This window comes from Aulostomus chinensis, chromosome 2 (genome assembly GCF_037954235.1).
Source record: "Aulostomus chinensis isolate RoL2024-O1b breed Wild chromosome 2, RoL_Achi_v1.0, whole genome shotgun sequence".
In the NCBI taxonomy this organism is placed as follows: domain Eukaryota; kingdom Metazoa; phylum Chordata; class Actinopteri; order Syngnathiformes; family Aulostomidae; genus Aulostomus; species Aulostomus chinensis.
The window spans coordinates 10,450,436-10,464,299 of NC_141321.1; the positions used below are offsets into that span (position 1 = coordinate 10,450,436).

At 42.3% G+C, this 13,864-nt stretch overlaps 1 protein-coding gene across 1 annotated transcript in view; it reads right to left on the bottom strand.

Moving 5' to 3' along the window:
• Window positions 1–13,864, bottom strand: part of ddb1 (damage-specific DNA binding protein 1) — a 48,289-nt gene that overhangs the window by 13,574 nt on the left and 20,851 nt on the right. Inside the window, exons 11-18 of the mRNA XM_086227200.1 lie at window positions 12,918–12,993; window positions 12,718–12,826; window positions 8,693–8,871; window positions 5,429–5,592; window positions 3,144–3,251; window positions 2,052–2,259; window positions 1,271–1,366; window positions 795–906 (exon numbers count right to left, since the gene is read on the bottom strand). Coding sequence (XP_086083326.1) covers window positions 795–906; window positions 1,271–1,366; window positions 2,052–2,259; window positions 3,144–3,251; window positions 5,429–5,592; window positions 8,693–8,871; window positions 12,718–12,826; window positions 12,918–12,993 — 1,052 coding nt within the window. The remainder of the gene's footprint in view (window positions 1–794; window positions 907–1,270; window positions 1,367–2,051; window positions 2,260–3,143; window positions 3,252–5,428; window positions 5,593–8,692; window positions 8,872–12,717; window positions 12,827–12,917; window positions 12,994–13,864) is intronic.

A 13,864-nucleotide genomic window follows, 5' to 3' on the forward strand; every position in this document is an offset into this window, starting at 1 on the left:
ACTTTCACAAGAGCCAAATTTAGCTGAGGAGAACAATTAAAATGAAACATTTGGCCAACTGCCTTCTCACTCCACTTCCCAATTAGCCACACGAGTCACTGCTCAAGAGGACACAAACCTACAACAGAACATTCAGGATATCTGCTCTACAATAATTATTTAAGTTAAAAATCAAAGAGAGAAATTAATTTGTTTATTTCCCATTGATGATAAACGCTTTGAACTGCGGTGGAAAACTAAAAAAAAGGCAAACAAGCCTCAACATTTTTTTGACATCTATTTAAAACACAGTCAACTTGAGGTCATGGAGAGAGTTCTGTTACAAAAGCAGTAAAGGGGGTTGTAGTTTTGGTTTGTGTGTCCCAGTTAGAAATTTCCAGAAATGTATAATAAGTGCATTTTATTGTTTTTGCATGAGTCTTTCTTTTTAATATTGCCAAGAAATTCTAAATGAGCTCATGCTGGAAGTCAATAAATGAAATCTATGAGCACTCAGTACCCTGGACGATGACTGGGATGAATCAGTCAAAGATGCTCCTGTATCACATTACCAGAGTAGAAAATTCAGAGATGTACAATCAAAAATATTATAAACCCGGGCACCAAAGCAGCTGTGTGTCTGAGAGGACGAGATGTTTGTTGTCCTGCCAGACTCTGTCTCGTGTTATACACCATGTTCCTACCCAGCACGCCTGTGCAACTACAGCCCTGCAAGCCCTGGGGGGGGTGGTGGCTGTGGTGGTGGGAGGGGTGTTCAACATTTATAATCCCAATCCAACATGGAACTAGACTACCTGAGTGCTAGCGCTGGGGCGTACGGCGGAGGTGGTGCCGCTCACATCTTGGATCTCCACTCTGCTGGACAGGACCCCAAAACATTGCGAGACCTCTTGGTAACAGATCCGCCTGGTGGGGGTGTGAGCAGCCAGAGAAAGAGATGAAAGGACAGAGAAAGAGCAAAGTGAAAATGCCGGTACAGATGAAAAGAGCCAACAGTGCTAAGTGGAACGAAACAAGCTGCCCTGGGAGACGGTCTGTGTTCTCAAACTCGAGAACACCACAGTCGACTTTTTAATAATTTAACAACAACAACGAGGCATGAGGGCTGTCACTTAAACATTGCAGTACAAAAAAGAGGGAACAAAAACATGTTTTATCAGAAGAACAGCAAGACAAATAAGCTGAAGTTAAATCAGCACAGCAACAGGGAATCGCAGATTGAGTCTGCAACGTTCGGTTCCACCTCATCATCCGAGAGAGAGGGACTGACCTGGGAGACTCGTAGAGGGGAACAGTGCGGATGTGGAGTTTCTGAATCTCGTCGATGGTACCGATGGTGAGCGTGCTGTTGTTGGCCAGAGCCAGACTGGAACACACAAGGGAGGATGACTGTTACTGTCGACGGGAGTCGTTAGGTGAAGGATAGCAGCTCCCTCCCATAGCAAAAACAAGCAGACATCATGAACTTGTGCATATATATTCTTCAGTTTTTCCAGGACTTTATAAAACATGTCTGTAAAAACAGAAATATGATTGCAGTTGTAGAAGAGGCCCATACTTCTCAATGTCTCAAACACGCTGCAGGGGAATGTCACAAGCTCAGCTTCTCAAACATGTAATTTACTCTTCGCCCCCAGATAAGCTCCAAGGTACTGAAATTTTACACCAACTGATTTTTAATGATAGGTTCTGATAGGGTTGAAGTAATTGGATCAATACTGATTGCTGTGGCCAGAAAGTTATTTTTGAAGGTGGTAACAGAGCGATATGGACCCAGGAGAGGATGGAGGTTGAGCTGCCAGGCTGACAGTTCTGCTGATGTACACTGAGCAACAGGAAACAGTTTTTGTTAAAGATGAAAAAAGTAGTATACCTTCTCCTTAACTCTAAACTAATTTTAGATTTATGTATTTCGGAGAGGGGATCTGAGCCAACCGTGGTTGAAGTTTAAAAGGAGCAAACCCACCAAAACACGGAGGAGGATAACAACAAACATTTCCAGTAAAACTGCAGGCTGACAAAAATCCAAAGTAATTGGTGCTACTGCTGACCTGTCTGGATAGCCCTCAGAGTTGAGTGGGCACATGTAGTTGACCTCCTTCAGGTTGACGTTGGAGAACACCAGCTTGTGGTTGGAGGAGTAAATGACAGTGGGTCGGTCTGAGCAAGCGAAGACGTTGGAGGTGGACAGGGATCGGAAGGTCCGGAGCACAGTGGGCTGGGTGCCGAGGGTGACCTTCTTACGCTCACTCAGGGCACCTGAGGCCACGGAAACAAGATTTAGACACAAGTTTAACTCCAGTTGTGGGAGTATGGATCCTTATAACAGACACTTGAATGCCTTGAGCCAGTAAAGTTAGCTTCAACACTCATTGACTCAACTTCCAAAAGCTAGTCAAATGCTGAGATCCTCAACAGTCTAACATGGCGGTCTGTTCTGATGAACCACATCTTTCCATCCAGAAACCCTCACATGACCTGACAATGGTTTTTATGCTCTGGGTCCTTCTGACCTCAGCGCACGCTACAACTGCTCAGGTCTCCACGACGTTAACGAGGAGCTTCATGTTGACGGCCCGTTGAATCCTGTTCCTGATGAAATTCAGGACTTGATGTTTACAAGGGACACAAAGTAGCATTGTTTTATGTACAAATTTACAACGCTCTCCAGGTTTCTGGTCGATGTTGGCTTCCAAGAGCCTGGTACAGACTCAACACCGTGCAACTATTCTTATTTGGCAAAAATCTGACAGTTACTTTGGACTCAAAACTGTTGTTGCCTCTCAGATAATTGTGATGGATGATCAAGGATTGACAGTTTAATAGAGAAAACAGTCAGCTGAGATACCCATGAAGAAACTCTCAGATGATGTTTGCATGTGCAAACACAACAGAACTCAGGTATATTGAGAGTGAAAGCACAGCATCTTCCTCTGAGGACAAATAGCAGACTTTCATTACCTTCTGCCCCCCTACCCTCCCTTCCCCAGTTACATTCAAATATAGCACTAGTGGCCCTGCACTTCCCCGTGAAATCATGTTCTAAAAATGTACTGACTGCTGCCCATGACTCTGCCTGTAGGCCCTTGAGGGTTTGCAAAGCTCCTTCTAGCTATTCTGGAGCTGGCGTGAGCAGAACTTACCTGTCTGCAAGTCCAGACCGAAGTAGAAGAGCGCTCCATCTCCTAGGGCACACAGCAGGTAGTAGCTGCCTTCAAAGGTGGTCATTAGGATGGAGCGAGGGATGATCTCTGGGGGCGCAAACAGCCAAATGATTAATTTTGCCAGCACTCCTGAGTCCCAAGTTCACAGTTGACCACTGAAGTGATAAATGTCAGCAAAAATGTCTGGCTAATAACTCTCATTGATTGTCCTGGCAGACTGTCTGGTAACTTTAAAATATATATAAAGCTTGAATGCTGTCAGGAAGATATGAAGTCTTCTGTCTTGTCCATTTCCCAAACATCAGTTTCTCTGATAGGAGGCCGATTAAATCCAAAGTCAACATTGGCTCCAGCCAGACGGAGAGCACGTCCTAGAGAAAATACAGCGATTGCTGAAAACTGCTGTTGTTTGTCAACACCTTGAACCGTCAAAATAGGAGGAACGGCAAGAGAATAGTAAAAAAGTTTTGATCCTGTAGCCTTTACAATTCAAGTTATTAGTGATATCAATAACTCAGTTTTTGAAAGAGATGTCTAAAAGCTGTTACCTTGGTATACTTTTTCATTTTGGTGAAGGAGTGATTTGTATTAAGAAATTCAACTTTTTTGCTGGCGCACTTCCTACTGGTGAAACTGCATGAAAACAGAGCTGAACCAGGTTCGACTACACACACACACACACACACACACACACACACACACACACACACACACACGCCCGCCATCAAACGTCCTACCAACATGGCTTGATGAGGCTTGGACAACAGAAGTCCAATAGAGAGTGTAAGAGTGAGAATGAGTGTGGCCTGCATCACATGACATGAATCAGTGGCCATCAGCAGTTTTAAGTTCTATCATTCTAATCGATTTCCCTTTCTGAGAAACCCTGCTAACAGACAGACAAACCACCACTGAGGCAATAAGTTAATTATTCAACTGACCATAAACGGTCCAAACTATTCATCACCTAAACCTGCTAAATATTTCAGCTTTAGCATTGTGTTTGTAGCTGGCAGCATGCTGAGCTGGTAACATGTCAAAGGCTGGAAGAAATTATAATAACAAAGGGCTAAGACAAGGATTCAACCAACACAGTAATTGAATGCTTGCGGGAGGACTCATGGTGGCACCCTTAAACTGTTACAAAACCTGTTTGTTTGTTTTTTTTGAAAGAGTTGCATTCTGTTTTGGGAATAAAGTAATATCATTTTCTTTTTTTTTTATTATTCTTATTCAAAAATTCAAAGCGTTAGAGCGGGGCGGGGCGGAGCAGGGCAGGGGGGGGGGCTGTGTTTGCTTTCCATTTTGCCATAAAATATACACATAAAAAGGTGAAGCTAAATTAAAAATGTAATACGTGCTGATGAAACCCACAAGGCAGCTGTGCAATCTCATGGTACTAAAATGTTTCTACTGAGAGCTGAAAATAACAACAATTACAGCAGCCTGTTATCTTTTGAGGGAAAGTTTCCGGTTTATGATGGTTAAAAAAAAAAAAAAAATCTCAAGTATGCAGTCAGAATGTCCTTGTTAGGGGAGTGAGTGAGAGAACACGCTCTGCAGAGTTTGAGCAGATATCTCACTCACAATGAAAATAACGTGTGACTCTGCAAGAGTGGGGCAAGATATTCTTCGCTGACGAAGGTTTTAATTGGGAAGCAAGTGTACCCGTTCCTGATGTTAGGAAACTTTGTCACCAAACACTGCTGACTTTCTCACAAGTTTAACGACAAAAGTGATTTCTTGCATAATTTAACATTCGTAAATACTTCTCACAGGCGCACATGAAGCACTAAATACATTTGTTTTTTCTCATTACAACCCTCAGCCACCCGAGGAGCTGGAATTGCTGATTAAATTTCCTCTTTCAATGAATTTGTCGACTACCTTCATTAATGTGACTGTGGAATCATTTTCTACAAATTTAATGAACTATTGCGAGTTCATCAGTGGAATTGTTCAATGTTAGCTTGTTACTTGCTTGTGCTCTGTTTTTATAGTAGGCTCATCATGTATGTCTCCATTCTCGGTGCCCATATTGAGGCTGCTGTTGGTGACAAAATAATACCTTCAGTTTTGGGAGAGTATTTGTTTTGAGAGAGTGGCTGCTAGTTTCAGTTGATGTGTGAAGCCCACTGAGATGTTATATGTCCTACTGGGTGACAAAAATACACACTCTTGACATTTTGGTCATTTCTCTCCACAAGCAGGTGAAAGATTTCCTTTTCCTCCTGTCAGTTCATGCTGCCTCCCTCTTCTCTCACCTCCACCCAGCATTTCCTTGTGCAGGGCTGTGAAGCAGGGCAGCTTGAGCACACGGGCCGAGATGTCGGTCCAGAGTCCCACCGCGCAGAGCGGTGACTCACCACCGCCGTCCCCCAGAGGCGTGATGTCCAGGCAGGCCACTTCATGTTCCATCTCTGTGGTGCTAAGAGAAGCAGAGAGGCTGTGAGTAAACATGGTGTGAGCAAGGAGTATGACACGCTTGAGACAAATGACATGAGACAGACGTTTCCTTATCACTAGGAAAGCAAACTGAGAAATGTTGCCATCAACAGGTGAGTTGAGCTACAAGGTCACACAGTCTCGCATAGAAAAACAACAAAAAAAACCCCACCTCCACTGAGCTGATCCAGTACAAGAGAGACATTTGGATTATTCTGCAATAGTGGAAGGAAGCACTCAGCCCATTGTAATTTTTGTGGGTGCTGCAAAGCCCAGGATGCAGCGGCGTTGTCCTTGGGAAATAACATCAGGGCTCAACCACGTTCTATTCAGGGAACTTGTTTTTATCTTCATATTTGTTACATATATATATATATATATATATATATATTTTACATATTTATTTATATATTTTACAGCTATTCACAAAAAAAAACAACAACAACTAACAGACCTGCCTTATTTTGCAACCAAATCTTTGACAGGATTCAACGCACAGGCTTCTACAAACGTGTTGTTTTTGTTCCACGAAGCGAGGGGACTGAAAACAGCAGCAAAAAGCCGAAACGGTGGAGGATTCCAACCGAAACCATCAGCCAACGGCAGCTTATACATGTCCAGGAGCTGCCAGATGACCCCTCATGTCTGCTGAAACAGTAATGAGATCTCAAATGTGGCTACAAAGCCCCTCGAACAACCTCAACGTCCAAAATTTCCAAACATACAACTGCTCTGGATTTGAATGAGAGCATTACTCATGATGAGGAGACCACCTCATTATGTTATTCTAAAAATGGCTCTGATGTGAAAGACACCATCAAATCTATCAAGATTACAACATGAAGGTATAAAATCCCACCTTTCACTTTAAAATTTGGATCCTATTTTCATTGCACAGCCTCTTGTAGCTGCAACTAAAAGAATTTCAGAACCAATTCTTATCTTGTAAGAAAACAGAGGCAGTCAATGGAACAAATAGGATGTTCACAGCATGTTGTGTGAAGTACTTCCATTCTATCAACACCTCAGAGGCAGATTTCAGCCATGGGAGGTTACACACTTGTAATCCAACAAATATTTAAGACTCAAAAGTAGACCAGCTGTTTACGGGCCTAAACCAAACATTACTTCACATCTCTGTGGAGACATTTCAGTCCGTCTCCTTCACGGTTTCATCATTTGCGAACACTCCCAAGGCTGCAAATACACACTCTCCCTTCAAGCAATTCTGGTGGCCATTTTATAAACAGTATGTTTTCTCTGGAAAAACATTTCTCTGCACCCTTGGTCTTTTCAGCTACTGTGACAATAATGACTCAAAGCAGATTCATTGCATTAGAACTACAGAGGCAACCACTACAGCACATTTTCTTAATACACCTTTTATTCTTTTTAGCTTCTTAACTTACAGGTTAATGATTTTTAGTTGGATACTGGAACTGTCAGCAGCAGGTCAGAGAGACTGTAAACTAAGAATTCTGTTGCATGCATAAATGGTTTCTTTGAACATGTAGCAAAGCTGTTGAATCTGCTGCATTATTTGCTTTGCACCTAAAATGTGATGCAAAGCCTTTCATTTATGAGTTCTGCTGGCAGGGAGGGAATTAATATTAAGCCAATATAATGCAGGAGAATTATAAAACTAAACTCTGAGTCTAAAGCAGAATACTACTGGGAATATAGTCAATTAGACTTTGATTAATTAAACGTTAGTACAGCAATTCTGTGGAGTATCGTGGGTCTCATCATAAGAAGACTCCTCTCGACTGCAGTGCCACGTTAACCATTCCAGCACCTTAAAATTTGATTCCTTAAACTGCTTGTAAACACTTATTCTGCATCAATGCAGCATTTTTAGTGTAAACACACTTTTATGGTTGGTATGCCGACACCAATGTTTGTCCTTCAAACTCTGAACGTTTGCTTCTTTTCTCTCTAATCTGAGCGGCACAAAACTCCCACCAGCTTGTAGGGCTGCTTTCAGGTACTGGCAGCTAGCTTGGAATTCTCAGTGCAAAACAGTGCAACACATTAATGGATGTGGCTCAGAGGTGCAAAGGAGAAAAACACTAGTGGTTAGTAATGCCATTATGTAATTAACTGCTGCTGCAGATGCCTTTTTGTGCTCCTGACCAGATAATACCTGCACCTGGGTTTACATATTTCTAGCAGGCTCTGTGAATTTGCTTGGATTCAAGAACCCTGTTTCTCAAGCGTGTAAATCAGGACTTCATCTGTGCAGCTGTAAGTTACAGTGACAGCCATTATCTCCCTCAGTCTTCGGGAATCTTGATGAGGCGAATTACACCTGTTGCCTGGGTTTGTACATTTGTGGTTGTCATTCCACGACTATCGTATGTACTGTTTGATGTGATTTTTGTGGAGGTAGTAAGAAAGGTTTGCCGTGTTGGAGCTGAAGAGACACTTTGGAAAAACACAGAAGACCACCCTCGATTAGAAACCAGTTGGTCATTTCTCCCTACTGAGGCAGAGTCCAGCTCCCTGTTAACTGCCTGTTAGTGCTGCAGTGCTCTCAAATGTAGTAAAAAAAAGAACTTCCGTAAAGTATTGCTTTACAAAACAGTGAACGAAATGATAAAATTATAATTCTAAATGACCAGCTTTTTCTTTTTTTTAAACGATAACTGTCATCATACAGCACAGCCCTACCAGGGAGTAGGTTACAGTGGAGCCGCAGATGTGGACAGTTGTTTGAGACAAGTCTTCACTGAGGCATGCAGGGAGAGGAATAAATATTCTCTATTTTAACCTGAACTACCTATCTAGCTGAGCCCATCTGCAGGTCTCCCACCATCAAACCCACAGAGGGACGCTGTCCTCTCACTCTGACGACATTCCTCTGAGGGTGTAAAGTCCGGCAAATGTCCACTCAGGCTGAGGTCGGTAATAAAGATTTACAGTAGATGTATTTCGGTGTAGATATAACTGACGGTGGAAGGTTCATGATGTAAGGCGGCAGCTGTATTTGTAGTGGAGGAGCTTGGGTCAACTCCCAGTGCAACAGTGGCAATATAACTATCAGCACCGAGACAATCTGGCATTTGTGTGGGGGTTCATCTTACCTGATCTGCTTGAGCTCTCCAGCCAGGATCTGGAGGTAGTAAAGGGCGCGTCCCACAGCCAGCACCACCTGAGTGTGGTTGCAGGCAGCCACGCTGATGTTTCTGCCCTGTGGCTCCTTCCATTCGCTTACTAATGCTTTGCTGTCCTGAAGCACCAGGCGCACGGAGCCAGACGTGATCTGGAAGCACATACAGTTTTTCCTTTTAAAGATGAATCTGCACTGTACCTCCAGGAAGTGACAGAGAGGATGTTGTGTGGAGAGCAGGAGATAAAATGAGACGTTGGTTCAAAGTGAATCTCGTAGCTTAGGTTTGACTCGGTGCTGGGATTGTTTCTTTATATGACTCTAAATAAATTATGACTGATGGCAAAGAGAAGATGTGTTCCACAAACACTACTCTTCTTTAAAGTAAAACTGTGATTTAAAAAAATGGTTTCTGACAGCATCAAGAACATAGGTTTCTTAAATTTCTGCTCCTCCACTCCACCTACTGACTAAAAATAGAGCTAATGTACTTGATCTGAGGGACAGCGAGGAAATTTCCAGTAATCCTGATGAGTTAATAAGGTACGTAGTTGGACAAAAGCGGGAAGACTTAATAAACTTCTGCTCTGAAATTTTCCTCTAACCCGCTGTTGTGTTTCTGTTCCTGCAAGCTGCGTCTCCTGGAGGACGTTGTACACTCGGGGCCCATTCGGCAACATATAGAGCTGCTGAACATCAGCATCCATGGCATACATTTATTATTTACATGCACCAGAATGTTTTATCTTCAAATGTCACATATTGTGTGACTGCAGATCTGCTAAGTACATGTCCTTCCACAGTGACTCTCCCTGAGGGTTGTGACGGTTATTTCCCATTGTGTTTAATGGGAAGCTTCTTTGGGAAGTCTGTTGTAACTTGCACGGATCGTAAAGCCCCTTGAGGAAATTTATGATTTTTGGCTTCATAAGTTAATTTTGATGACAAAATGAATTTTTGCTTCAAAGAAACCCAGGGAATACATGCATCAATAAAGGTATCCAGCAGTGTGATGAAACACAAATGAGGTATACGGCTTCACCCCCCCCCCCCCAAAAAAAACAGGTTTATCAAATAGATGATCCCAGAAATATATTCTATGAGATGTCAGAACAACATGATTGCATTTTCACACACACACACACAAAAAAGATTTTGCAATTTGATTCCATTTGTGGAGCGTGAACTCCAGAGCTCTGTGAATATCAGGTAAAGTTCAGGGAAACATAAAATTAAATAGGAAAAAAGAAAAAAAAAAAACCCTGAGGAATCACCCAGTGATGAAGTGAAAAGAAAGAAAAAGCCTCATCACAGACAACAGAGGGTGCAAAGAGCAGTCACACAATATATAACGTAGCATGTAAAAAGACGGTGCAACAAGATTCACATCTGCAGTACATATTCAAGATGAAGAAGATCGAGGCCATAAAGGAGCAGTTACGAAGATGAAAGTGTCTGGTTTATGGAGCTGTTTGCAACTGAGTGCCAATCAGGGCAGATGGAAAGAAGTAAAAATACTTCTTGAGAGTGAGAAACAAGTTCACCAGCTCAGTTCTGTGCGGGAGCCAGCCAACAGCTCACAAGCATGATAACTGGAGATGTTGAATTGTCAAAAATGTAATAATCAAAGCTGTGCAGAACCAAAACTGACCAATAGGGGCAGAACTCACAAGTCAGGTTCGCTTACCATGTTAGGAGGTTGTACGCGAGCATTTATAAGATAATTCCTGCCATTATTAAACGCTGCAGCCTTCTGGTGGTGTGTCATGACTCCTTTACAGTAACAGTGCAGCATTTAGTTGTCATAAGAGTTCAAATCACACATCGCATCCAGAGTCCCATTCCCCTCTTTAACCTTCATTCAAGTACATAAATGTTTCAAGCTGATCAGTTAAATCCTTGAGAGCCAGGACATTTAGTATTTGGATTGAAAAAGTGTGTAAAAACAGATGGCTACACTGTTACTGCAACGTTTGAGATGCAAAAATCAGTTGTTGTAACACATCTAATGCTAGATTAAATTTGAATGTTAATAAAATAAACACTTCAAAATAATCAATAAGATGTTGTGATTGCTAACTGAGCAAGTAGACTGATAATATAATTTGGTTAGTATATCACAATAGCGATAAGATAAGAGTTCAATTCTCCATGAGGATACAGGAGAGCTCCCCCCAAAACTCCAGATTTCCTATATATATTCATATAAATAAATCACTTCACTATCATTTTTTTAACAAACCCTTTTTTTTTTCAATTTCCACACACACCTATAAAGTTTGGTGAGGGGATATTGTCTGGATGACGCACACAGACTCACACAGCTAATTAATATTGCATTTCTGCAGCTATTATAAATGTATTAAATCATACTTGGTACCAGAAGATACACAACATTCACGGCTTCTAAGCAGGACCAGAAACACTGAAGTTAAATGACGCTCGTCTTAATGTTTTGAGGCCAACGTCTGGGTCTAACTAAGCATGTAGTTTCTGTTGGAAACTCCTGCCTGCATTCAGTTTTGGTTTTTTAAATGTATTTATTTGGGAGAAATTAAAGAAGCAAAGTTTAACTACTTGTGATAGAGGAAAAAAAAGTAATGAGGCAAAAACAAAGCTAAAAGCTGCAAAGAGGTGCAGAGTTAGGCATTAATTCATAGCTGGTTTAGCACAGGCAGGAACTCTTTCATGTTTACATCGACTCACTTGTTTTAACATCAAAAATATTGCCTGAAGTCTTCCTGTATTTGCAGGGACTCTGTGTGGTTAAAGTAGCTTTATCTTTTGAGTCTAAATGAAAAAATGCCCCTGAAAACTGTTTTCACCACCATAATTCCATTGTTGCTGGGTCTTTATCAACATGCTGTGTTTGCTGTGGTCGACACTTTCTCCTGCTGGGGGCCATCGTCAGCCACATGACCGCCATCAACAATCTTTTACCATTTGAAGATTAGCTATGTTTCCGTGCAAGTGCCGAGCCAATTTTAGAATGCAGCAAAAAAAAAGAGAGAATGACAATTATTAACGGCTAATCACAGCCGTTTCCACCAAGTGGTTTGGAGCAAATGAACCTGGCCATGTAAAGCATATTTCTATCGGATGCCATGTTTTAGCTTCACTGCAGCCTGGAGCTCCAAGCCATGAGCTGTGCTTTTAGTGAGGCTGAAACACGGTGTCAGTGACGTTTCCCGCAACAACTTGTCATGTCGAGGCTTCAGGACATTTTGAATACTTCAGAATGAGCAGTGTGGAGGCGTTTTATGACTTTATGTTTTTCAGACATTTGAAAAATTGGTCAACATCAGAGAAACTTACTTTTTTTTATTTTAAAAGAGAAAAAACACCTTAGGTGAGTATAAAACCTTATTAAATTGGGGGAGGTTTTTTTCACTCAGCCATTTTTTTTTCTGATGTGATATTTCAAAATATGAATCAAAGTTCTTTGACAGGAACACAATTATTGTATTTGGGCAAAAAGCAACTATCTTGATAGGATGAAAAAATATTCACCAGTTCAAACTAACTGAGCAGCAAGAGACTGAGTAAAGGTGGAAGCCTTAAAACGGGCAGAACTCTTGTCATAACAACCTAAAGATGTATGATTGATGTAACAGGAGGCAGAACTCCCTACAGGCCTGATGTCCGTTTGAAAAAGGCCGGATGAAGCTTGCATTTAAATGAAGTGCAATATTCATCTCATCTCAGCGTCAAGTCCTTTTGCACTTTTCATATTCATGACTCTCAAACATTTATGATTCAGCTCCAGCAAAGTGTATCTTATCAAATGGGGAGAGGTCATAGTTGAAGACAGAAATTTTATTATCAATTTTTGAATTTGTGAAATATTCCTGCTTCAGCTGATGTTCAGAGAGAGCTGTGTCGTGCTAGGCTGGCGAGGGGGAGCTCTGCTCGAGCAAATATGTTCTTAATGGCCATCAGCCGATTGTGTGTGTGTGTGTGTGTGTGTGTGTGTGTATGTGTGTGTGTGTGAAGACTAACTTGAATGAGCTGTTGGTGGGCCACGTTGCCGCAGTAAAACGTCTGCTGGTTGTCCACAAAGCCCGGAAGTTCAGTCTCCTCCACTTCCTCGCCACTCAGCATCAAGACTCTAGGGAAGAACACACTCTTAAGATAAGATGAGAGAAGACATTCAGAATTGACTGTACCGTTATCTGGTATGCTCCACTGCAGTCACTCACCGCGTTTGACCCACGAAAGACAGAACCAGCATGTCGTCTGTCTCTCTGCCTGCCTCAGAGCGCAGCGGCCACAAACCTGGAAGAGAATCCAGAAGAAAACTTTTCAGAACTTCTTGGAGAAGGAGAGGTACTAATTCAATTTTGACTATTTCATGTGTTGCCATGTTTTTCAGATGTGCAGGCTGCAGATCGCTCCCAGAGAGCCATTGATTGGCTAAGTGAATAATTGCCTCTCATCAAGCAGCTGGGGGCAGGAGGCAACTGCTCAGACTTTTAGGGCAGAGATGATCAATAAACAGCTGAAGCCTAACAAGTGCAAGTAGACCTTCACTGGCCTGCGTCTCATATTTTTAGAATAAGAGGACAATCCTGGGACAGGAACCTAATTCTCCAGGATTAAGAGGTGTCTGCCGTCGTTAAACGGGATTCTTCAAATTGACACTTGGCATGCACTGACATGTACATCGGGAAACAAACAACTGCTCCTCAACAACCTACGTTAGAGAGACGAGGGGCACACAAGACAGGCGTCCGGGAGGAGGTGTGAAAAGCCTTTCATGTCCAACTGGGACTGAACTAAACCCCCCAGGTGGTCTACAACATCAGCCACTTAGACTGCAGACATGGACCCTCAGGCAGCTTAACCTACTCAAAGCCTGAAACCAATGTCCACTCATGCTGTTGATTGATTCAGGTCCAAGTCTCGTCATGTTAGTGCAAAGTAACTAATTTCTCCATATTCTGTTATTGTTATGCAGAGCGACTCCCCTCAGCTGGGTGAAGTCTTACTACTGCAACTGAATTTTGCTGTTGGCTGATCTCGCAGCAGGCCTGCCTCCTGCCTCTGCAGACTGTAGTGAGGAGTGTGAGCAGGACTGTAATCAGAAGTGAGCAATGTTCCAATAAATACATTCAGATTGGCACGCATCATTCATCGGAGTCAATAC